Source organism: Sprattus sprattus (genome assembly GCF_963457725.1).
Source record: "Sprattus sprattus genome assembly, chromosome: 9".
NCBI classification, from domain to species: domain Eukaryota; kingdom Metazoa; phylum Chordata; class Actinopteri; order Clupeiformes; family Clupeidae; genus Sprattus; species Sprattus sprattus.
This window is the reverse complement of record NC_137928.1, coordinates 28,450,262-28,475,330: the sequence shown is the minus strand read 5'-3', so window position 1 is coordinate 28,475,330 and position 25,069 is coordinate 28,450,262. Positions and strand designations below refer to the sequence as shown.

Sequence of the window (25,069 nt, the reverse complement as noted above, 5' to 3'; positions counted from 1 at the left end):
ACACGGATATGCTCCATAGGAGTGGCAGTCCTGTGGAAGGGCACGGAGCGAAATCTATGGGGTGATGAAAGTGTTAGTCAACAGCACACAGGCCAGCAAATGTGGTTAACGTCTGTAAAAACCTCGGAGGCAAAGAAGAGACAGTCATTTGAATTTCACTGTGGAACAGAACAACTAATTAGACCACTATTCATGATGACCCCGAGAAAAAGGGAGAACAGATTTTCATAATCTGGACGTCTTGATTCATAATGGTGTTTTTTGAAAACAACATCATTTGTACAGGTGTTTGGACAGAACTGGGACAGTTTGCCTCAGAGTTTGCTTTGCATGCGAGTGTCACAACGTTAAACGTGGAAGCCAGCGATTATACTGGAGACATCGGGTTTTGCCGCAACCTTTAGTTTTCTCAGCAAATGAACTAGAAAAACAATAACAAGAGAGCCGCTTTTTTTCCCCCTCTCCCTGACAATAATTGATTTTTCTGCTGTCCCTCTTTTGGTTTTACTGCTGACCGCCCTTTTCGGAATGTTACACGAATTCAACCCCAATTAACTTCTACGAGAGGGGCAATTGATAGCGTGTCACTAGGAATAAACAACAAAAGCCCTGCGGGAGTACTAAACGACAAAGGCAAAATGACAGAGAAATATCCTTTTAAATGACACTTATTTGATTTGACAAAATACAGCACTTCCAATGTTGTGGATCTCCTCGAGAAAAATACATTTATAAATCAGTGGTGGTGAATCATGCATACTTCTCTACAATTAAAAATACCAGTTATCTTGTTTGGATGGAGCAGAGGAGAAAAAAGCTGAATCTTGACATTTTTCCCCCCTTTCCTGTGGTTGTGTCTTATCGCTTTAATCCAAGACTGAGACGAGGCGATGAGTAGGGTTTGGCAGGTCCCTCGCAGGGTTTGGGGGTGGGGGGGGGGAGCGGGGGTTGGGGGCGAAGGGCAAGTTGGTGGAGTGGAAATCGGAACTTGTGACACAAATACGTTGTGACTTCGTACAATTAATTGCAGCAGACTTGCACAGTGCCTTCAGAGGACTGACCTCGTGTCCCTGTGGAGCCAGCATGAACATGAGGACAGGCTAAGTTGAGACTTACTTGCATGCATGCATGTGTGAGTGTGTGTGTGTGTGTGTGTGAGTGTGAGTGTGTGTGAGCGTGTGAGTGTGCCCGTGTGTGTGTGCGTGTCTTGCCTTCAGTGAATGCTGCCATTTCAAAGCTCTGGCCGTAACTACTGCAAACCACTGACTCCGCCATTTCCCCACCATGACTTCTCTCGAGTCAATTTGGGGTTACGCACAAATCTGCTGAGGCACCAGGAGAGGCCCAGCAGGGGGTCGGAGAAGCTCAGTGGAGTGGAATGGAGTCGAGTCGAGCCACACTGCTATTAAAACAGCCATGCAGAGCCAGGAACCGACTCATGAGCAGCTCCTTGTGATGGCAGGGCTGGTGGGTACCGGGACGGTCCGGTGGGATGATGAAACCAGAACCAGGCCAGATGACACCGGCCTGATTAGGGACGAGCAGACGGGAGCCAGGCGGGGGACTCAGACAGCGCCATGGGAAACGCACTGCCATTGCCACACCAGCCAGAGAGGGGAGCACACACACACACTTTGCCCTGCCATTGCCACACCAGCCAGAGAGGGGCACACACACACACACACACACACACACACACACACACACACACACACACACACACACACACACACCAGCCAGACAAAGGCCTGGCCATCGAGAGCCCTCATACTGGACGAGCTCTTTTGTTTTAGGCGTTCTCCAGCTGGAGACTGCAGCCTCTCGTGTTTGATATGAGGACACTTCACCCTGGTGTTCCCCTATCCACTGATCAAAAGCCTGCACTGCGCCTGGCTCTCTGTGCTGCTTTTCTGCACCACCTAATATCCCAAACCTCAGATCTTCGTTGAACGGCTTGTGGGGCTTTTTGAAATGGCTCCTCATTGTCTACTCAATTTCAGCAGACAACCTTTTTATTAAACATTATGTAACATTTACTCAAAGAGCTGGACTTAATAAAAATGGCACTGCAATACAAACAATGGTACATTCCAGTTTGGAACAGTTCAGATCTGATACTATGTGTATGTATGTGTGAGTGGGTGCGCTTTACAAGTGTGTACAAGCAATGTCACAACAATCTAAGATTCTGACATATTGATGAGCTAACAGAGATTTATTACACCGCTTATCTGATCATAATCACTTAATGGAGACTCCCTAATCTCCACCTTCGATCTTGGTGCGGTGGATGTGACTTCCACGCTCTCTCACACACACACACACACACACACACACACACACCCCAGTCTTGAAGGGCACCTGTGTTAATTACTAATGAGAGTCAAGACGAGAGCTGAATTCCGTGTATTCCTAAAACGAGGAGCATAGTCGTTTAACAGCCTCGTCGCCCCCCATCCCCCGCGTCACCAAAGCCCAGACGCCAGAGAACACACAGACACACAGATGGAGCGACAAGGTGACACTGCCTAATAACATTTTTGTCTGCCGTAACATAGCCTGCAGTAAAATATGGCCGGCCTCTGGCGTATGGGGGCTCTGGCTCTGAGGCATGCTTTCATTGAGAGTCGTGTGTCCTTGGACGTCGTGCTTTGAATAAGATTTCTCCCTCCCCTCTCAAGCAGAAGGTTTGTAGTAAAGGACTGAACACTATGGGGGCAGTAAACACATTTTGTGTGAAATATGGCTTTTGAAATCACCTTGAACCTTGCACGAGAGCAAAAGGTACTTTCTTATTAAGTCTTTCTTTATTTGTTCTATTCTAGTCATGAGATGGACACACTTTAGGACAATCAGTGATCCATGCCTGTCTACCGTTCTGGTTTTGAGAAAAGGCCTCTGAGACACTCCTGGACTCTGATCAGGAACTAAAGGCATTCTACGTGGTCTGTCTGTTTTAACCATTTAGTTACAAAACACAGACATTCTTGCCTGCAAATAACTTCTCGTGTTGTCCAGCATATTAAAAGTAGCTTTTTCTGGCAGCAGTTCTGTGTGTGTGTGTGTGTGTGTGTGTGTGTGTGTGTGTGTGTGTGAGAGAGAATGGGTCCCTCCCTACATACCTTCTCTCCGTGACCTAGGTGCTCGGTCTTGACATCTGCCAGGGTCTTCCAGTTGGTGAGGCCTCCACCACCTCCACCTCCCCGCTGCTCCGTCATGGACTGCCCGTCCATCGCATGGCCCTCCTTATCATACCTGCAGCCGGGAGGAAAAAGCTCTGTCTCATTCCTCAGTAACTCATCTGTTTGGAAGCCATCACTGATATATGGGGTGCTTATCTCACTAATCGAAGACACCATTACAGCACATTGATTAGACGCTTCACAATAGCATAGCCTTCGACAGCTGTGCATTCACAGAAGACTTTGGCAATTTCGATTCTTCACAGATACCATCTCCGCCACTGACAGATATTAACTTACACTTCCTTGCTACTGCCTTCATGGCAAACAATTTCAACATCACATACATACATGTATAAGATATATATATATACTATGTTCAAGGTCTTTCTTGGCTTGCCGAATTGACTTAAGACTTAAAAAACCTTGGGAGTCTTTGGCAAAAGAAAGACATCAAAACATACTGGCAGATTCCAGAACAGGCTATATACAGACAGCATCAAGGTTCTCTGCTTTTTTTAAAAACATTTTATCTGATGTCAAGGAGCAGTAAGAAACACCACAACAGATCTGTCACTCCCACACTTCACTGTGTAGAGCCAATCCAGAATCATTTAAAATTCTACATCTAATCTAGCGCTTTGTGTATTTGCAGGGATATTTAATAATTCAAAAATAAAAAAATGTCTATAAACTGCATGTATATTTGTATAAAACAAAATGCAACAAATTGCATTTTTAGTCTGGTTCATGTATATTTTATGGCTTCCAGTGAGCAAAATACCTGCAAATGTGGGTCGTTTTTGCATCCATAGAAGGAGGGGAAAGGTACAAAAGGCAGCGGCGTCTTTTTGCTGGGTGACAGTTGAAACTGGGGACATGCGGGCTAAAAACAGCAGACCCTGAGCACTTGTGAAATGAATCAGTGGCGCGAGCGACGGCGAAGGGAGATGGGGGTCAGGGTTGCGCTGGTGAAATCAGAAACCCATTTTCACCAAGCGACCAGGGGCCGGCTCTGGAGTGCAAGATTGAAAGAGGGGAGCAAGAGAAGAGAGTGGCAGGGAATGAAAAAAGAGAGAATAGGGGGTGAAGGAGGTGGGAGGATAAGAAAAGGGGAAAAAAGAAAGAAGAGAACACACTCAGAGATGGGGGAGAGGGAGGAGAGCTGGAGGAATCAATAGCGCGGCGTGATCTCCAGGCTGCCTAGGGCTTGGTGCGTGCTGTGTGGGGGGGGGGGGGGGGGCACTGGGGTGGGTTAGTGGCCAGGGCTTGGTGCAGCGCTATGGGGGGCACTGGGGTGGGTTAGTGGCCAGGGCTTTTTCTCTGAAGCTGGAATTAATTGAAAATTACCTCAACGTTAATGAAGAGCATAGGGCCGCTTGGTCGCTGCCAATTTTTCCTCCCTCTGAAAAATGTGTTTAATTCCCTCCCATGGCACCTATTCCCTAATCTATGCACCATCCCCTGATGTGACATGCATGCATGCAGGCTGTTTGTGTATGTGTTTTAGGTGCGTGCTTGCGTGTGTGTGTGCGTGTGTGTGTGTGTGTGTGTGTGTGTGAGATTGTGAGTGCCATAAGTGAGGAAGTATAAATAGGCCGAATAACACTGCAAATTAATCAACCTACTTCTCTGGTTAAAAGGAAGGAACTGACAGAAAAAAACTGTAATTTCCTAAGAAATGGAAGGGTTCAGGTTCAAGAGTTCATATGTAAGCTTTTCAGACTACTACTGCTCATGAAATGAAAAACATGCCGTTGCCCCCCACCCCATCCATTTTCTTCCGTCTTGAGAAGGCAGCTTTGCCTAGAATGGTTTTCCCTTTCTCCAGCAGAGGCCCAAATTGAAGCAGTGGCCTGTTGAATAGGATGAATAACCTCGAATGCAGAGCAGGGTTGCAGCTGGAGAGGATTTCATGGCGGAGGAAGAGCACCCAGGGCGCTGAGGCACAGGGAGCAGAGAGAAGCAGCCAATACAGGGAGCCCTAGACAGAGGCTCACTCCACACGTCAACAATAAGACGAACAGACTGGGAGGGAGGGGGATGAGAGAGAGAGAGAAGGTGAGAGAGAGAGTGACTGTGTGATGGGAGAGGGGAAGAGCGAGAGAGCAATGAAGGAGCTATCAAGTTGTCAAAATTAACAATACAGCACTATGACAGAACATTTGACGACCAAGGGGGATAACAAAAAAAATACAGGCAAGAAAAAAATTGAGAAAACATATACATATACGCCGGGAGAAATCCATCCATGACAAGAATCTGTCAGGAGCTGCATTAATGCGGCCAGGGCTACGAGTGTAGACACAGCACAGCAAAAACTGCTTTAACACTAAAAATTGATGAGCTGCTCTCAAAGTATAAATGTATTTAGTTGTGCCAGACTTCATGGTGTTCAGTAGAAGGCTCAGTAGTTATTACCGCTTTTATACGCTTCTGAAGTGAATGTGCCTCCTGGAACATTAATCATCAGTGCACATTTGCTCAGAGGTGCTTATTAATGGATGCACCAGCGCAATATGGGTAGGCAAGGTACCTGAGGCTGCACAACACTGCAGATAAGCAGAAACTACTGGTTTGCAGTGTGTGTATGGCAACATGGCCCAACCCATCGGTGTAAGCTTGCCATGTCTGAGGGCAGGGAGGCTTGTGATACAGGATCTCCTGCACGTGATTGGATGTGATCTCCTGGGGTGGCGCAGGGAGGCGGTGGACTTGGGAGCCAGCAGTCAGTGGTGGGTGTGGGGAGGGTGGAGGTGGCACCAGGCACTACAGTCAGAGGACAGGGTAGTGACAGGAGGAAGCAGATGTGACCGTGGTGAGAGTGACGGCTCATAGGGATCACAGAACTGTGACTAAGTGACCAGCAGCATGCCAGAGAGGGAGACAGACACAGAAAAATGGAAGATGGCAGGAGGGACAGAGAGAGAGAGAGAGAGAGAGAGAGAGGAGATGGTAGTGAAATATGGTGACACGCCAAGGCATCACATGGACCACAGGCTGATTGATAAATAAATAAATAAATAAATAAATAAAAACAAACAGGCAGGGGAAAGAGTAAACTCCTCCCGACAATGGCACTTTATGGCCGTCAGAGGGGACACACACTGCCCCCCAGTGGAGATGACACTGCCACTGCACTCCACTGTGCTGAGGGGAGAACAAGAAAGCCATCGAAGCAAGAGCCCAAACACGAGGGGCGGAGGGAAGGAGAGGAGGGGGAGAGAGGAGGAGGAGAGAAAGAGATAAGGGCGAAGTAGTTTGAAATATCCCCCCCACCCCACCAAAAAAAAAAAACTCTGCACAAACACAATTACAGTGCAAAAACAAACAGTCATAAAAACAGGGCAATAATCAAACGCATAAGGTTTTAGTCAGCAGTTTATGACAAATTACCTTCCTGGGATCATTTAAGATGGAACAGCGGAGGTACTAAATTAACGAGACATTCCGCATTGCTGTATCTATAAACGAACCATGCAAATAAAAGAACATTTTAATTAATCTTGAAAATGTAATTATTATTCATTTTCAATTATGCACCAGAGCTAGGCTGAGTCAGACTGATATTAGCACAGCTTCATAGGCCGTGTTCTTGATGCTCCCCGCAAAGGGAGCGCTCAGCTTTCAGCGCTGCCTCCATTTCAAAAACCCATCCCTGGCTTTGTAGCAGGCTGAGTTCACATTCAGAGAGATAAGTCTTGTGAGAACAAGGACATTTGGATAAAACCCACCAATAGAAAGGGCTTGCGTTTCTCATGATGAACTGGATGAGATGAGAGGGGAAGGAAATCAGACTGACACAACTGATCCACACATATTTAGTGCAGCGACCCGCAGGGAACAGAGGCGCATCTCAGTGGGATCTGACAGGAAATGGATCCACATCACACATCACACATCTCCAGTAAAATACCTTACTTGTGAATGCCCCCCGCCTTCATCTGACATTTAAAAACATCCACAGATAACATGCAACAAGATTTATGTAACAGTTAAACGTCACATAAGGCGTACCATAAGTAGCAACATCAATGCAGTATTATGTTTAGAGTCTCCAACAATAGGCCAGTGTAATGACCAGCCCAGACAGCGATGGGATGCATTAGCAGACAGGAGACCCGAGGCCTGCATGGAGTGGACTGACAGAGGAGGAGAGGAGGAAGTTGGTTTGGGGCAATTTTCTCCTGCTAAGCACCTCTAAAGTGGGGAAGGAGGAGAGGAGGAGATGAGGAAGTTGGTTTGGGGAATGTTTCTCCTGCTAAGCACCTCTAAAGCAGGGGAGGCAAGTTGCTGGGAAAGGTCAGGCTGCACACAGTCTAGCGTTTTTGAACAGCTAATTGACGGAACACTGCAGCCTCCACAACGGGTGCTCTAGTCCTGGAGGACGCGGGTCAGCTAGCCATACAGAACGAGGAAGACAAACTGAGGGGGGAAGTGAAAAAAGAGAAGGAACCTCCACCACATTTAATAGCTCGTTATCTCTGGCTTTCCATGTGAGTAGAAAGACCCCAGGAAGGCAACCAGCTCCTGCAGCAACGCACTCTTCACCTCTACTGGGGGCAAGGGAAGTGATTCCAGAGAGTTCTGGAAAAGCCTCATTAAACAGGGGTCTGTTTTTCACCCGAGATGATTATTTAGATTTAAAGCCTTCTTAAGTCACGACAGAGTAGCGAACAGGAACAAATAAAAGACGCCATTTAAGGGATGATGGTTGGGCACGAGGCGGGTTATAGACTGAGGGAGAAGGATTGGGTAACCATAGATATAAAGGAAGTCCATGAGGACAGCTTTCTACCCCGCCCCAGCCACCTGCTGGGCACAGGCACATTCTAGTGCCCTCATTATAGATATCAAACCCTCAGGGCCCATCTTCACAAAGCATCCTGAGGCTACAAGTGGCTCCTCACTTGTCGATTTAGGAGAAACCTTTAAAAATAATGGGTGTTCCAGTTTTAACTTTGGTGCTAAAAACTAGCACCCGGTCTGGGAGAACTAAGAAATAATTGAGAGGACTCCCAAACTCACCTAGATAAACTCCTAAACTCAACGAGACCAACTCCTAAACTCACCTAGACCAACCCCTAAACATATGGAAAATGGAGGTTTCTATCAATCCACGTCGCAGTGTGTGCAAATGTTGAATCATTTAAAATATACCATCTCAATCACTGGGGAATATATGTGTTTAATGTCAGATTGTGGGTAGCATATTTTGTTGTTACTTAATTTGTAGCCGATCATATTTATTTATTAATTTTGCGTTCTTGTGGTAGGCTTTGTAGTGTATACCTACTCTCCAGCACAGACGCATCACTCATCAACCAATTATCTGAGTCACTGAACGCTCATGCATGAGACTCGACATCAGCCGTAGCGACCACGTCTTTGTCCTAGATTAGGAGTTCTTGCTTAGCAAACACTGGTCTCCGCAGCTTTGTGAATAGGATTAAGGAGAGACCAGTGTGATTTAGAAGTACTCTTAATGGCAAGATAAAATACATTGTGAATATAGGCCCATATCTCCATAAAATAATTAACATAAACTTTTTTGGAAAGAAATCTAAAAACGGCAAAGCGACAGCGACAGGGGAAAATAAATGGAGTGTGTGATGATTAGGGAGAAAAAATGTAGTTTATTCCCGTCACAGTGTGGCAGAAAATAAATTGAAATGATGTGTGGGGTGTGGGGCACTATTATTTGTGGCTTTCACGGTATTTCCCTGAGGGACAGAGCCTGGTGTCATAGCGGGGTGAGCGAAGGAAGCAAAAGAACTATCGATTGCATCTCGCGCGGAGGGTAAAATAACATCAAGCAGCCAGCCCTAACCGGCTGTTGGCTTAAGGAACGTAAATGCGGAAGATGAAAGGCCAAATCCAATGACCCTCGGAAAACGGGGAAAGGGTTAAGAATGGTGGGGGGTTGGGGTAAACGAATGAGAAGGGTGGTCCTCTGCTCATGCATCTCTGATGTTGTCTGCTCCATCTCGCTGCTCCCATCCACCGCTGACGCCTTACCAGCAGACACACAATGCCCACGTGAAATCCCAAAACACGGCTTAAGCTGTTTGAGCTGCACTAACCGCCACTCCGACAACCAGCGCTCAGCGCAAAAGAAAAACACGGAGGCAGCCGTGTACTTATTTTGGGATATGGTAAACAGCATGTGCCATGATCTGGGAAATGAACAACGGAATTGGCAAGAGAAAGAACAAGGAGGGAGAAGATGAAAGAATGAGTCATAACTGCTTTACAATTCCTTTGCAGGCACAGCCAATATAAACTGTGTCTTCAAGGAATAAGAGAAGCTCTGTTTTCCCGTGATAATGGCTGACATTTTAAATCATTGCCACGTGTTCGGCAACCCAGTTCATACCCCTGGTGTGTCGTGTAACATTAAATACTCTGGGCGTATCGCATAACCAGACGTATATTTAAAACGTCCAGAGACAGAGAAAAAAAAAAAGAGAGAGAGAGAAAAAAATGCTCAACACCACCCTCATTTATTTCTTGTCGTCGAGTGCACTCATCCCGTGGGGCTTCTACCAAAAAATCTTAGCTGAGGATTAAAATGAATTTGCATTTCTATGTAAGCCTGAGCTGAAGAGCATCTCCCCAGCAACCTCACATATACTAATTTGCTAATGAAGGAAATCTTCATCATTAAAGCGTGAGCACGGGGCCTCTCCTGGGGGGCTCTGGGAGTCATTTTTAGCCCTGCAGCTCAATGAAGCCACTCTCTCAGCGGAGCCCGGCAAAACACACCGCCCCATAACACACCACTGCTCAGGGCTGTCATCAGCAGGACTGAGGAGAACACTTCAGAGACTAAATGCTAATGATTGAAGTGCTTCTCATAAGGTACACAGTAGAATAACCTCGTAAGGATTATGAATGTCATAAAATATTGATATATCATTTGATTGATTGTATGATGTTTTTTTCTTGATTTGTTTTCGAGGCACTGATTTTAAAATGAAAAAAGACCAAAGAAGCAAACCATGATTTTTTGGCTTGGCTAAAAATGGCCTTACAGTCAGTTGAATCAAGTACATGGGTTAATATAGTGACCAGAGTTGTTTGTCCCCCACGTTTAAGAGTTACATCCCTCGCCGACTGCATGTATTGTGATGATTGTTGACTTTGAAGAATATAAGCAAAAGTTACTAAGGAGCCTTAAGCACACTCACACTTATACATGCACAGCTGTGTACTAATCCTAGGCAGGCCTTTTCAGGTAGTGTTGTGTTTCTTGGATATATGAGGATATGTTTATGCAATACAAAATTCATGCAATGTGCCCTCGTTTGAAATGGTAAAATGATAAGGCTGTTCATTTGTTTTCATGATATAAAAGCCAACTTGCATTCATGCACACATGGGTTAAGGTGTGCTTCCTTATGAGTACCAGCCAGTCTGATGCTGATATATAATGTCCTGGAAAAACGTCTGATTGTCCATAAGTCGAAAGGGTACATATTCTAATGTAGTATGAATACGTGATAAAGTAGTGTGCATATGTAGAAGACAGCTAGTATGAATACGTGATAAAGTAGTGTGCATATGTAGAAGACAGCTAGTATGAATACGTGATAAAGTAGTGTGCATATGTAGAAGACAGCTAGTATGAATACGTGATAAAGTAGTGTGCATATGTAGAAGACAGCTAGTATGAATACGTGGCAAAGTAGTGTGCATATGTAGAAGACAGCTAGTATGAATACGTGATAAAGTAGTGTGCATATGTAGAAGACAGCTAGTATGAATACGTGATAAAGTAGTGTGCATATGTAGTGCAACACAGCTAGTATGAATACGTGATAAAGTAGTGTGCATATGTAGAAGACAGCTAGTATGAATACGTGGCAAAGTAGTGTGCATATGTAGAAGACAGCTAGTATGAATACGTGATAAAGTAGTGTGCATATGTAGTGCAACACAGCTAGTATGAATACGTGATAAAGTAGTGTGCATATGTAGTGCAACACAGCTAGTATGAATACGTGATAAAGTAGTGTGCATATGTAGTGCAACACAGCTAGTTAAAATGTGTGAGCTGTGTTAGTATTCATCATCATGTGTGACCTTAAATTAAACGTTTTGCTGCTAAGTAATGGTCCAATGCCTTGAGCTCCGTAGGCCAACTCAAGGGTGACAGTCATTGTAGTAGACCACATTCCTGGCTCAATAAAGAAAGGGTGGGGCTGGGTCATTTCTATTAACATTACAGCCCAGTCCATGCCTCAAGCAGCTACCATGCATAAATGACTCACCAGCCACGCAGCTTGTAGGCCTCCGGCAGGTCTGGATTCATCATGACCACACTGCTGAACAGGGTGCTGAGAGAGCGCCCGCCGAAGTCTGAGAGACGGGCACCTTTGATGGCCATGATGGGCTGCCCTGAGCCATCAAAACTCTCTGCCTGAGAAGAGGAAGAGGGGGGTATAGAGCATAAACAGTGGAGAGGGACAGGGAAGGAGGAGGAGATGAGAGAGAGGGAGGGAGAGAAATATGAGAAAAACAAGTCAGGTGAGAAAACAGCTGTAAAATTGACACATCACATCTGGGCCACACAACACCTCTTTAAATAAATAAATAAATAAATAAATAAACACAGAGAGAGCGCACCAAGAACTGGAGTCAGTGGATCAGATAGGAGTTGACGCGCAGGTACTTGCTATTTTCAAATCGCTCTTTATGCAGCGTGCATCACACTACCTCCTGCAAATCCCAGCAGATAAGCCCAGGCTGCCAAACAAACACAAAGCCGGCGCTCCTGCTGCTCGACGTGATGAAAGGGGGGGCTGGTGACGGTGCACCGTCCCTGTGTGGCCCAGCTCTGCACACACGCAGGGGCTGCTACCGCTCCAGCTACCCCCCCCCCCCCACACACAGGGGCTGCTACCGCTCCAGCTACACCCCACCTCCACCCCCCCCCACACACACAGGGGCTGCTACCGCTCCAGCTACACCCCACCCCCCCTCCACCCCCCCCCACACACACAGGGGCTGCTACCGCTCCAGCTACACCTACACCCCCCCCCCCCCCCCCCCATCCCCCCTACACACACACACACAGGGGCTGCTACCGCTCCAGCTACGCCCCCCCCCCCCCCCCCCATTCCACACACACAGGGGCGGCTTCCGGATTTCACCGGCAGGCTGGACGGCGGGAGCTCTCTCCGCCTCTCTTGTAAGTCTGTCCCGTCTCTGTCTATATCCCTGCAGCCTCCCCATGCTTTACCCTCATGAGTCAGAAGCCCAAACGACATGGACCGATGCCACCGTGTCTGGTGGGACAAGTTGAGGGGAAAAAGCACAACAGCAGGAGCCGTTTGCAGGTTTTAGGAGGACTCACCTCAGACCCCCACATGGTGAGGGAGATGACTCGGCCAGACTGGTCCATCAGGTGGATGTTCCTCTTGGACACCTCACGGCTGTTCTTGGTAGTGATGCGCGCCAGGTCCTCCACAGTCTTGACCACGCCGATGACGTCTGGAAAAGGGATGACAGTGAGGTACACTGTCAACATCACAGACCGTCCATTTCTCCAAGACAGCCCGATCCCTAGAGTGCTGTACTTTTACTTGTAAATTCTATACGGCCAGATGCGTGAGCTAATCCCCTGAGCTCTGGTGACAGCCGTGTAAACACGCAGAAGTTATGGGGAAGGCAGCAGTCGTACATGCGGAAGAGCACTTGTCAGGTCTGCGACCAACTGTCGCTTGGCTCTCCAGACTTTTGAGACGTGATGCATATGTAGGCATTAGGCAATTAAAGCCCCCGCACACACGCACACACACACACACACACACACACACACACACACACACACACACACACAAGGACACACTCCAAACCAGCCGCATCACCAAAGCACCCTGACACTCACCCTGCCAATTTCCAAAAAAAACAATCCTCTTATCCCACATTGTTGTGACTCATTTGGCTATGATTAAGCTCACTTCCTCTAATCGCCGGCAACTGGGCACTGGGGTCCCACCGAGAGACAGCTCCAACGCAGTACATGCTCCAGTCCACATTATGATAATTACCACCACGCTTATTACCTCCTAATTCTACCGGCGACAGAGTCGCCATCTTCTCCCCTGCTCCCAAAAGCCACAAGAGCAAAGGAAAGGGAGGGGGTGGGGGCGGCGGAGAGTGGAGGGGAAGACCAAAGTCAATCTGCGCCACAGGCTATTACTGTCATCAGTATTATTAATATTACTTTTATCGCGACTATTATAATTACCGTGCCCTCCTGGGCCCCGGCTGCATCTCCAGTGCCTGAGACGCTGGGCCAGCCTCGATCACTGGTAATTATGACACAGAGGCAGTTATTAATGATAGCCATCATGTCACTCCCCTCCCTCATGTGCTTACCCACGACGGCATCCTTCTCATGGGCCTCCAGGTCTCCGATGGGCACGAAGCTGCACTGAAGGGTGGGCACGTCGCTGCTGTCATCGCAGGGGATGACTGTGGAGTCGCCGTTCAGTGTCATCTCATAATCGTTCTTCAGGGTCGAGTACTGCTTGTTGGCCATCTTCAGCGAGCCCTTGGAGATGTAGTAGACCTGGGGAAAGCAAACGGAGCGTGTGGATTTCCTCTGAGGACGGCTCAAATGGGACCAAAAGTCTAAGGAACTGACTAAAATTAAAGTAGTTGTCTTTGTCTTTGGAGATGCAGCAATGCCAAAGCACAATTTTACTTACTACTATTTACCTGCAAGAATTTGCACGGGAACATCAGAAAGAATATAAACAAGCCCAAAATCAAAAAGGCAAATCTCACCTTGCCCTGCTCAACCAGCGAGTAGAATTTCTCCACCTCCTGAGTGAACGCAGTCACTCTGATCTCCCCCTAGACAAATCACAGCGGATGTTTCAATTCCAAAATCAAAGCACAAATACTCTTTTCCATAATGACATATTGAACGAAAAGCCTAAAAAAATGTTCCTTACACTTTCATCCACCAGGTCCATGGAGAACAACTTTCCTTCACCCCGCGAGTTACTCCATGTGCGGATACCACTCTTGTTAGTAACGCGAGCTCGAATAGTCCACCTGTGGAGCGTACAAATCAGTTTCAATTTCTGTATTTTACCACTATCACCACTTTTTATGTACAATAACCCCCAAGCACCAAATCCATCACCAGAGGATAATGTCAAGGCTTGTGTTTATTACTTGAAAGCTGTCAAAGGTCTAAACATGATTTCAGGTGAGGCACTTGAGACACTGGCCATTCTAACACCCATTGAAGCCAGGTGAAAATATGACTTTCTTTTACTTCGCACCAGTAGGTCTGTAAACCTACTTGGACTGATATGGATTCAGGCTGGCGATGGGGGCTACTTTGGATGAGCCTCCTGGTGTATTGGGGGCAACCAGGGGCTTCTTGCCAAATGCTGGTTTGGCGGAGCCCTTGGACATACCTGATGAGAAACAAGGAAAGAGAACATAAAAAACTACACAGAACATATCTGGCAAAGTTGTTGCCTCTAATACATGTCAGGTCTTCAAGTGTGTGCTGCAAAATCTGGAAGACACTTTATTTGGATGGTCCCCTATAGACTATCTACAGACTACCAATGATGGTTAGGGTTAGGGGTTGGGTTTGGTTAAGGTCATTACAAATCACTGCACTAGAATGTCACCAAAGTATCTGTACAGTCTCTGTACGCAGACTATCTTAGTTAAGTGTTACTGACAACTGTAAGTTCAGAGTAAATCTCTTCAATATTAGCCGGTACTAAGCACTAGTCAGAACTAGCCAATAAAGGTTTATACATTTATGAGGAGCCAATAGGTGGAATTTGGAAGCAGCAACTCCTTTATCCTTGCCGCCCTTCAACTGTTTTAATGTACATATAAAACTACTAGTAATATAAGTACAGTGATGCACGGTCAATACATGATATCTTATGTAATTCAACACAAAACCTGAAATTATACTCCACAGACTTGAGACCCCCCCCCCCCCCCCCCCCCATCTTCTAGCCAATGCAATAGCCCCCCATTCTCACTGGCTGATCTGATAGTCCTACTGTGAGCTACAGCTGCACACAAGGTTATGGACTAAAGGCCAATTTAGGGTCGTTTTAGACGCAGAGCCGTAAGCACGTAAGATACATAACCCCCCCTTGTGCGGTAAAATATCCCCCCTTACGTGCTTAAGTGCGTCGCCCAAAATTCCTGACTATGCGACTAAAACACTACGGCCCTACACAGCTTGCAAAGGCTGTGATTGGCCGGCTACCACAGCCTTTCACAGAGTCTCACGTTTCCGGGTTAATAGCATACAGTCTTTTTTAGACACAGACATTTTTTTAAATCATGAATACCCTGCAGACCGTCTCACAAGCCTTTTCTTATGGATTAGGAACAAACATAACAGAAGAGGTCCGAAGACATGAACTCCTTTACAAATCCTCTTTAAACACTTATAAGGACGCTCAAATTACCGCGAATATCCCATTCTCACCCGCGATTGTTTGGAGAGAATGTGCATTCACAAACAAATAGGTACTTTCATATCCATTTTCCGCCACTTGTGAGTCATGGTGATATATTGACGTGAATCCATCAATTGCACCAGCGAGTTTGATAGAATGAGCCCGGTCTGCTCATATACAAAAGTTAACAGTAACCTGCCGTTACCTTGTGGCCAGCACCATTGTAGTTACAAGCTTTGACAACATGATGAGATTCTCTCGCCGTTTACCACCTTATCTTTGAATAATGTAACTCATAAACACATCGTTTTAAAGCCTGTCGCAGTCATTAAAAGATGTCAATAAACAAACTTTTGCGTCATGTGCTGTCTTTTTCGCCACTGGTACTGAATTGCCAACATTTGTATTTTGTGTAACACATGTATTCATAACATCAAGCCTTTCGCCCACTACACTTTCATGCTCCGGTAAGTTTTTTTCCTTTGTCCTGCTGCAATAAATAGGCTTACTTAACTCAAAATAAATCTACAGTTCTGGCGTCAATTTGCTTTGCAACACGCAACACGGCTCACAAGCCTTGCAACACGGCTCTGCGTCTAAAACGAACCTTAAATCAAAACTTGTCTAAAACAAGTTCCTTGTGTAAATTACGTGCTTACGGCTCTGCGTCTAAAACGACCCTAAATTGGCCTCAAGGCAGCAGGCAAAAGGAGGCAACATTATTCCACATGAACAATTCTACAGGCCTGAATGCTGCCACCTGCTGGTAAGCACAGGGGCCTGCACACACTGACCCACATTATGCAAGATTAATAGTTGTGCCTCTGGCTTTTTTTACATTTCAGATGAATTAAAAACTTCAGGAGGGCCCATACAACAGACACCAAAGAACCTGTTTCTGCACAGAAAAACACAACCTACTTCCATCCAGCATATTTCAAAATGGATGAATAGTAGGCCGTGGCTTATGTCATTTACCATCACTTCCATTCTGGGGCTGCAAGGGGCGGGAGGGGTTGGGCACTGCGGACTGTGGGGCCCTTGCCTGACCTACAGGATGGGAACACGGGGAACACACACTTTATTTCAGTACTGGGAGGACGAAGAAAGGACAGAGGAGTCATATGAGCCTCTCTAACAGGCAAGGGTAAAATAGTCGTCAGTTCTACTGTAGAAAAGAACAATGACTAGCATAAAACTCAGTTGGCTTCATACCTTCAACATAGGGTGTGGGTTCACCAATTTTATCGCCAACCTCCTCTGCTGATTTCATGACTTCCATGTCTAGGACCACCACAACACGTCTGCACCAAGGGAAAGGGGTAAAGGAGTGCACAAAGGGAGACCATGCAATCAATGCAATACAAAGTACACTGTTTAAGAAATTAGGTACGGTACTGTTAAAAGAAACGTACCAAGTTTAACAGAGACATAAAATATATGAAAGTCCTAAATAAATAATCTAAGATTAAGCTTCCCATAAAAAATAAATACTGATAAAAAGACAGGAATCTGTTGTCACATATGCCAGGTGTGTTATCACTCAGAGTGAATTATGTGGACTGTGTTAGTATCCTCGATCCTGATCCAACACATATGGCCCTGTAAGAAAATGACACTGCAACACAAAGAGTGCAATCAGAGCTATTACCGTCCATCTTTAAGTACGTTTGTCACACTCCTCTTAATCATGCACACACAGTGTTGTGCCAGCTGATTCTCTTCTGCCAGAGGGTTGAGCTGGGTCGAGAGCATGAAAGCTGCAGAAGAGAAACACAAATCAGTCACGACAGAAATCTCCATCTGATACACACTGGTTTTATCTCGGGCCGCTGTGAAACACTACACACGTTCATCCCAGCAAACTAAGCCAAGTTTTTTTTGGGACAGACACCAAAGTAAAACACAGACAAAGTGCTGCTTAATAGGCGATTGAGTTTCCATTAGTTATCCACGGGCCAACCGGTCATCCCAACTTCTGGCTAAATCCGACCATATGAAGCGGATGAAATCGATTCTTCTTGGGATATTTTGTACCCTTTGATGTTTTGGCACACAATCTCCACTCATCTTCACAGCCACTACCTCCAGCTGGCCAGCCAGGGGCGCTTCCCACTGCATAAAACAAACATGCTCCACTACAACTATATTTACCCTCTTTTTTAGGGAAGGTCATATAAAAGCTACTCTCTTTAATATTTTCTGCTAGGTGGTCTGTTTTGTAAGGTGCAGCCAACACGATATAAAACAATCGGATATGAAACAAGGCCCTTAACAAGTTGTCAAAGTTACGTGTAGTGTAGAAATGCATATACAATATAAATGCAATACAGGTGCATTATGTGGCTGGACAGGCTGTTCCACCTGAAACAGGAACTAGGCTACTTACAAGACATGGTGTGTTGTCCATCGCTCATCATGAGCCGGAATCGAGCTGGTCCATTCCCTCCATCAATTTTGCGAATATTCTGCCAAGCAAAAGAACAACAGTGTTTTGTATGGGAGAGATGCAAAAGCAGAATGAGGCTAAATACATTATACAAGTGATTTACTGAAAACAGCACTGCAAATGTTACCACATGACAGTGTAGGAATGTCACTGTGTCAAAGTCAAAATAATAATGCATAACAGTAGTAAGCTGTGATGGATCACAGAGAGAATGAAGGATAGCATACACACCACCAACTGCAACAGTGGGTTGCTGACATCTTGGCCTAGAGTTAGAGCCTGCCAAGAGAAAGGGACACAGTAAAGTTCCATCCATAGCTAAATACATAACAAGTTGTGTCTTGCCTAGGTCTCTCCACCTGTTTTGTTATCGTGACTTGGTCTCCAATAACTGCAGAAAAAACCTGCTGATGTGTCTTCATTCAAGCTAACATTGGGTTACTAGCACAACTGCCCAGGCTATTTTATGGTCAATACTAGAACGCAGAGCTCGAAGACCACACTCCAGATAACCGACACTAACAGTAGTACAACCTCCTCCACGTGAGACAATATCACTAAAGCCCTAATGAGAATATGTTTGTAAAACAATGTGACATCTGAACTTTATCAGCTGCTAGTTTCTATCACATTTATACTAGTCAACTACTCAGCACATGAAGTACAGTTACCCATTTTTAGCTGTTAGCTACAAGGATAGTGCATTCCAAGTCTGATCAACATGGTTTTAACAGTACTGCATGATTAGCTAGGCAACTAGCGCCCTGCAATTCGGGTATTTGTTATTTATACTGCTATTAAAATGTATTTGTACAAACCCAGATTAGATGCCATCTAACGTTACACAATTAGCTAATACCATTGGCTAACTTTGTTAGCTAACTATCTAACGTTAGCTAGTCTTTATTGCCCAACTGTCAGGTTCAGCACTAATCGGGTTTATGTTTATATCCATTATAACTGCACAAGCATTAAACTGGATATCACTGAAACATCGTTCTTGCCCAAAAGTCTTTTGTAACTTCCCTATGCTCTGCTTAAAAGCTAACTCGTTAGCACTGTGCACAATTGTGTTCAGCAGCTTTTCAACTGTGTAAAAAACGGTCAAAAAGAACATGAATGTGACAAAGAAAAATTAAAGTACCTCTATGGCTCCACCTGACAGAACAACAGCCATATTTTCAGAACAGGTTAATGGAGTAAGGATGATCTGCAATTGTTCGCTGACACCTTGCTTCTCTGCAATGTGTCCTGTTAGAGCCAAGCATACACAACGCGCCAACTTTCTCCAAACGCGCGAATCGAGCAGCGTGAAGATGGCCCAAATACCAAAATGAAACAGGAACTAGCAGTAAGCTAGTAAGCATTTTTTCAGAATAAAAGTTTTCGTTTTTCAAGAAAGTATTAATAATAATAAAATAATCTGTTATCTAAATTGTCGAACAATGAACACATATCACGTCTAAAGCACATATAACAATATATTTATCACAAAATCTAACAGAAAAAGTGGCATATCATTAAAACAATTAAAGATTAAGTAACCTTTGAGCCCAACTGAACACACCTGCTGCCTTGAAGTTGTTGGGCTAGGGAAACTAAAAATTGTCTCACCTAATATGGGGCATATATCTCTTCAGCAGAACCTCTACTAACATATTCTGAAATAAAAAGTGGTGAATTGTCGGCTTTGCACCGTCCAGAACCAATAAACCGAACGGCCTATTGACCTCCATAGGCCCAACTATAATAGACCTGCTGGATTAAAGTTGTTGGGCTGAGAAAACAAAAAATTGTCTCACCTAATATGGGGCATAGATCTCTTCAGCAGAACTTCTACTAACATATTATGAAATAAAAAGTGGGGAATTGTCAGCTTTGCGCCGTCCAGAACCAATAAACCGAAAGGCCTATTGACCTCCATAGGCCCAACTATAATACACCTGCTGGATTAAAGTTGTTGGGCTGAGAAAACTAAAAATTGTCTCACCTAATATGGAGCATATATCTCTTCAGCAGAACCTTTACTAACATATTATGAAATAAAAAGTGGGGAATTGTACTTGGCAGACGCTTTTATCAAAGTGACATACATTTAATAATAATTTAAGGAACACAGGGTGCAATAAAAAAAGAGGGGGGGAAGGTTTTTTGATAAAGGCTAATCATGAAATAATAGGCAATCAAAGGGTCTAATTCTTTTTTAAGTTAATGGTAGGCCCCATTTAGGTTTCAGCACCATGGATAAGGGCCGATCACAGGAAAACGGCAGAGGATTTGGTCTCACCTAGGTTTATAAGATACACTTTCAAAAGTCAAAACAATTCAGCAAATAGGCTAACACTAATTACACAGTTTGCTCTGAGGTCGGACTTCATGTGGCCTTTTCGGATTTCTTGAAGCGCATCTGCAGCGCTTTGCATCTCTACGAGCCTCTGATTATGTACGCTTGGCCCATATCCAGTAGCCTATAACAGCGACGAAAAGAAGACAGTGTGGACACGTTAATTCTGTGATTTATAGCCTATGTGTATGGACGTTCCATTAACCGGAGCAGGGCCGAAAAGATGACTCGGTGTGCACACGTTTGTTCTGTTGTTTTTGTATGGACGTTCGCGAATATCAATGCCAGCAATGTATGTAGAACCTATAGTCTAGCCTACCTGTAAGAAAAATCACAGCGTAGGCAACATAAGATACAAAACAGTCATAAAACAGTCTGCAACATAAGATACAAAACAGACATAAAACAGTCCGTTAGTACGCTGAAAAGTCCGCAACATAAGATACAAAACAGTCATAGAACAGTACGTTGACGTAATCATCCAAACAGCTCAAAACTAGAGGACTACTAATTTGATACCCTTTCACCCGTTTTTCGCGGGAAATATCCCGTAACCCGGAAGTATGCTATTCTTATTTGGGGGTCTTCGGGCCATCTTCACATTGAGCAGTGTGAAGTTGGCCCAAATACCGAAATGAAACAGGAACTAGCGCTTTAGGCTAATAGTTAGCATTTTTTCAGAATAAAAGTTTTCGGTTTTCAAGAAAGTATAAATAATAATAAAATAATCTGTTGGCTAAATTGTCGAACAATGAACACATATCACGTCTAAAGCACATATTACAATATATATCACAAAATCTAACAGAAAAGGTGTCATATCATTAAAACAATTAAAGATTAAGTAACCTATGAGCCCAACTGAACACACCTGCTGGTTTAAAGTTGTTGGGCTGAGAAAATTACAAATTGTCTCCCCTAATATGGGGCATACATCTCTTCAGCAGAACTTCTACTAACACATTCTGAAATAAAAATTGGGGAATTGTCGTCTGTGCAACGTCCAGAACCAATAAACCACACGGCCTATTGACCTCCATAGGCTCACTATAATACAGCTGCTGGATTAAAGTTGTTGGGCTGAGAAAACTACAAATTGTCTCCCCTAATATGGGGCATACATCTCTTCAGCAGAACTTCTACTAACACATTCTGAAATAAAAATTGGGGAATTGTCGTCTTTGCAACGTCCAGAACCAATAAACCACACGGCCTATTGACCTCCATAGGCTCACTATAATACAGCTGCTGGATTAAAGTTGTTGGGCTGAGAAAACTACAAATTGTCTCCCTTAATATGGGGCATACATCTCTTCAGCAGAACTTCTACTAACACATTCTGAAATAAAAATTGGGGAATTGTCGTCTTTGCAACGTCCAGAACCAATAAACCGAACGGCCTATGGACCTCCCTAGGCTCACTATAATACAGCTGCTGGATTAAAGTTGTTGGGCTGAGAAAACTACAAATTGTCTCCCTTAATATGGGGCATACATCTCTTCAGCAGAACTTCTACTAACACATTCTGAAATAAAAATTGGGGAATTGTCGTCTTTGCAACGTCCAGAACCAATAAACCACACGGCCTATTGACCTCCATAGGCTCACTATAATACAGCTGCTGGATTAAAGTTGTTGGGCTGAGAAAACTACAAATTGTCTCCCCTAATATGGGGCATACATCTCTTCAGCAGAACTTCTACTAACACATTCTGAAATAAAAATTGGGGAATTGTCGTCTTTGCAACGTCCAGAACCAATAAACCACACGGCCTATTGACCTCCATAGGCTCACTATAATACAGCTGCTGGATTAAAGTTGTTGGGCTGAGAAAACTACAAATTGTCTCCCCTAATTTGGGGCAGACATCTCTTCAGCAGAACTTCTACTAACACATTCTGAAATAAAAATTGGGGAATTGTCGTCTTTGCAACGTCCAGAACCAATAAACCGAACGGCCTATGGACCTCCCTAGGCTCACTATAATACAGCTGCTGGATTAAAGTTGTTGGGCTGAGAAAACTACAAATTGTCTCCCTTAATATGGGGCATACATCTCTTCAGCAGAACTTTTACTAACACATTCTGAAATAAAAATTGGGGAATTGTCGTCTTTGCAACGTCCAGAACCAATAAACCACACGGCCTATTGACCTCCATAGGCTCACTATAATACAGCTGCTGGATTAAAGTTGTTGGGCTGAGAAAACTACAAATTGTCTCCCCTAATATGGGGCATACATCTCTTCAGCAGAACTTCTACTAACACATTCTGAAATAAAAATTGGGGAATTGTCGTCTTTGCAACGTCCAGAACCAATAAACCGAACGGCCTATGGACCTCCCTAGGCTCACTATAATACAGCTGCTGGATTAAAGTTGTTGGGCTGAGAAAACTACAAATTGTCTCCCTTAATATGGGGCATACATCTCTTCAGCAGAACTTCTACTAACACATTCTGAAATAAAAATTGGGGAATTGTCGTCTTTGCAACGTCCAGAACCAATAAACCACACGGCCTATTGACTTCCATAGGCTCACTATAATACAGCTGCTGGATTAAAGTTGTTGGGCTGAGAAAACTACAAATTGTCTCCCTTAATATGGGGCATACATCTCTTCAGCAGAACTTCTACTAACACATTCTGAAATAAAAATTTGGGAATTGTCGTCTTTGCAACGTCCAGAACCAATAAACCGAACGGCCTATGGACCTCCCTAGGCTCACTATAATACAGCTGCTGGATTAAAGTTGTTGGGCTGAGAAAACTACAAATTGTCTCCCCTAATATGGGGCATACATCTCTTCAGCAGAACTTCTTCTAACACATTCTGAAATAAAAATTGGGGAATTGTCGTCTTTGCAACGTCCAGAACCAATAAACCGAACGGCCTATGGACCTCCCTAGGCTCACTATAATACAGCTGCTGGATTAAAGTTGTTGGGCTGAGAAAACTACAAATTGTCTCCCTTAATATGGGGCATACATCTCTTCAGCAGAACTTCTACTAACACATTCTGAAATAAAAATTGGGGAATTGTCGTCTTTGCAACGTCCAGAACCAATAAACCGAACGGCCTATGGACCTCCATAGGCTCACTATAATACAGCTGCTGGATTAAAGTTGTTGGGCTGAGAAAACTACAAATTGTCTCCCTTAATATGGGGCATACATCTCTTCAGCAGAACTTCTACTAACACATTCTGAAATAAAAATTGGGGAATTGTCGTCTGTGCAACGTCCAGAACCAATAAACCGAACGGCCTATGGACCTCCATAGGCCTACTATAATCCATAATTATCCTATATCAAAAAACCTTCTCCCCCACTTTTTTTTATTGCACCCTGTGTTCCTTAAATTATTATTTTGATAAAAGAGTCTGCCAAGTGCATAAACAACATTTTATACTTTAAAATATTTTAATAAAGCTAAATATAGGAGTCCACAATATTGCACATTCACAGACTTCACAACCAAAATAAACCAAAATGCAACAATGTTTCTTTTTTTTTAAAGTTTTTTATTTTGACAATAGTAATATTTATGATACAATCGCTATAAATAATATCTCCATTCCAAACACACACACACACACACACACACACACACACACACACACACACACACACACACACACACACACACACACACACACACACACACACACACACACACACACACACACACACACACACACACACACACCTGTGCTTATTTACAAGATATAGTATTTACAGGCTATACTTTTATACAAAAAGGAAAAATGATCAATGGATGGATGAATGGACAATGTAGAAACTGTAACAGACATATCACTAATTAATGTCAAAAGCTAGATGTGGATTCCCATATCATAACAAATTACATTACGCATTTGCACTGACTTTCCACTGATATGATTAATACTTTTTAGAATCTTTTTGGCAAACAGACAAACATACAACCCACAACTGCTCCCGTCTGTCTGGTTGATGAAATAACTGCACTCTTTGACATTATTAATAATGCATCTAACATTTATGGGTCTCCCAGTCATTGCTATGTACTGACAGACTAGATAACGTTGGAGGGAACTAATATGTTCTTCAATTGTTTTATTTTCTGAATATGAGGAGTCCATAATGTCCATGTGCACATACATGCTCTCATTTACCTGCACTGCCTTAGACATGTACATTGCTACACATATCCAATGTGTACCACTTACATTAATTGGCACAACAATTGTATCTAACTTCCACCAGTTACTTTTGTGTGGTGGTGTTGGGGGCATCCAGTTATAATTACTGAAATATAAACTATTAAGACTCTGTGTTACAAACGTTGCTGGTACACCCCGAACTTTTGAACTTACAACCTCCTTTACTAATGTATCTATGTAACTATCAATAACAGTGTCGTTTAGCCAACCAGAGCAATCTGTTAAAGACCTTTTGTCTTCTTCCCCCAAATTACACAAAGATCTGTGGTCAGTTGAAGATACAAGTGTACTACAACTCACGACCTTGCACGTATCTGAGCATGTGTGCTTCTCTGTGCATACCTCCAGAGCCATCACACTTTCTTCAGAATTTCTATCTAACACTGCCAAAACTGCTGTACTAGTTCCTATCAATTTAACAAGTT

The 25,069-nt window shown here is 44.1% G+C and overlaps 1 protein-coding gene across 1 annotated transcript in view; it reads right to left on the bottom strand.

Moving 5' to 3' along the window:
* The window catches only part of rpa1 (replication protein A1), a 30,318-nt gene extending 10,949 nt beyond the window's left edge, over positions 1-19,369 (bottom strand). The window contains exons 1-13 of the mRNA XM_080844622.1: positions 19,237-19,369; positions 18,324-18,371; positions 18,033-18,111; positions 17,295-17,403; positions 16,859-16,947; positions 16,622-16,693; positions 14,506-14,623; positions 14,150-14,252; positions 13,980-14,048; positions 13,569-13,761; positions 12,541-12,677; positions 11,456-11,604; positions 3,123-3,255 (exon numbers count right to left, since the gene is read on the bottom strand). Coding sequence (XP_080700748.1) covers positions 3,123-3,255; positions 11,456-11,604; positions 12,541-12,677; positions 13,569-13,761; positions 13,980-14,048; positions 14,150-14,252; positions 14,506-14,623; positions 16,622-16,693; positions 16,859-16,947; positions 17,295-17,403; positions 18,033-18,111; positions 18,324-18,371; positions 19,237-19,269 — 1,332 coding nt within the window. The 5' untranslated portion in view covers positions 19,270-19,369. The remainder of the gene's footprint in view (positions 1-3,122; positions 3,256-11,455; positions 11,605-12,540; positions 12,678-13,568; positions 13,762-13,979; positions 14,049-14,149; positions 14,253-14,505; positions 14,624-16,621; positions 16,694-16,858; positions 16,948-17,294; positions 17,404-18,032; positions 18,112-18,323; positions 18,372-19,236) is intronic.
* Positions 19,370-25,069: the final 5,700 nt, after the last annotated feature.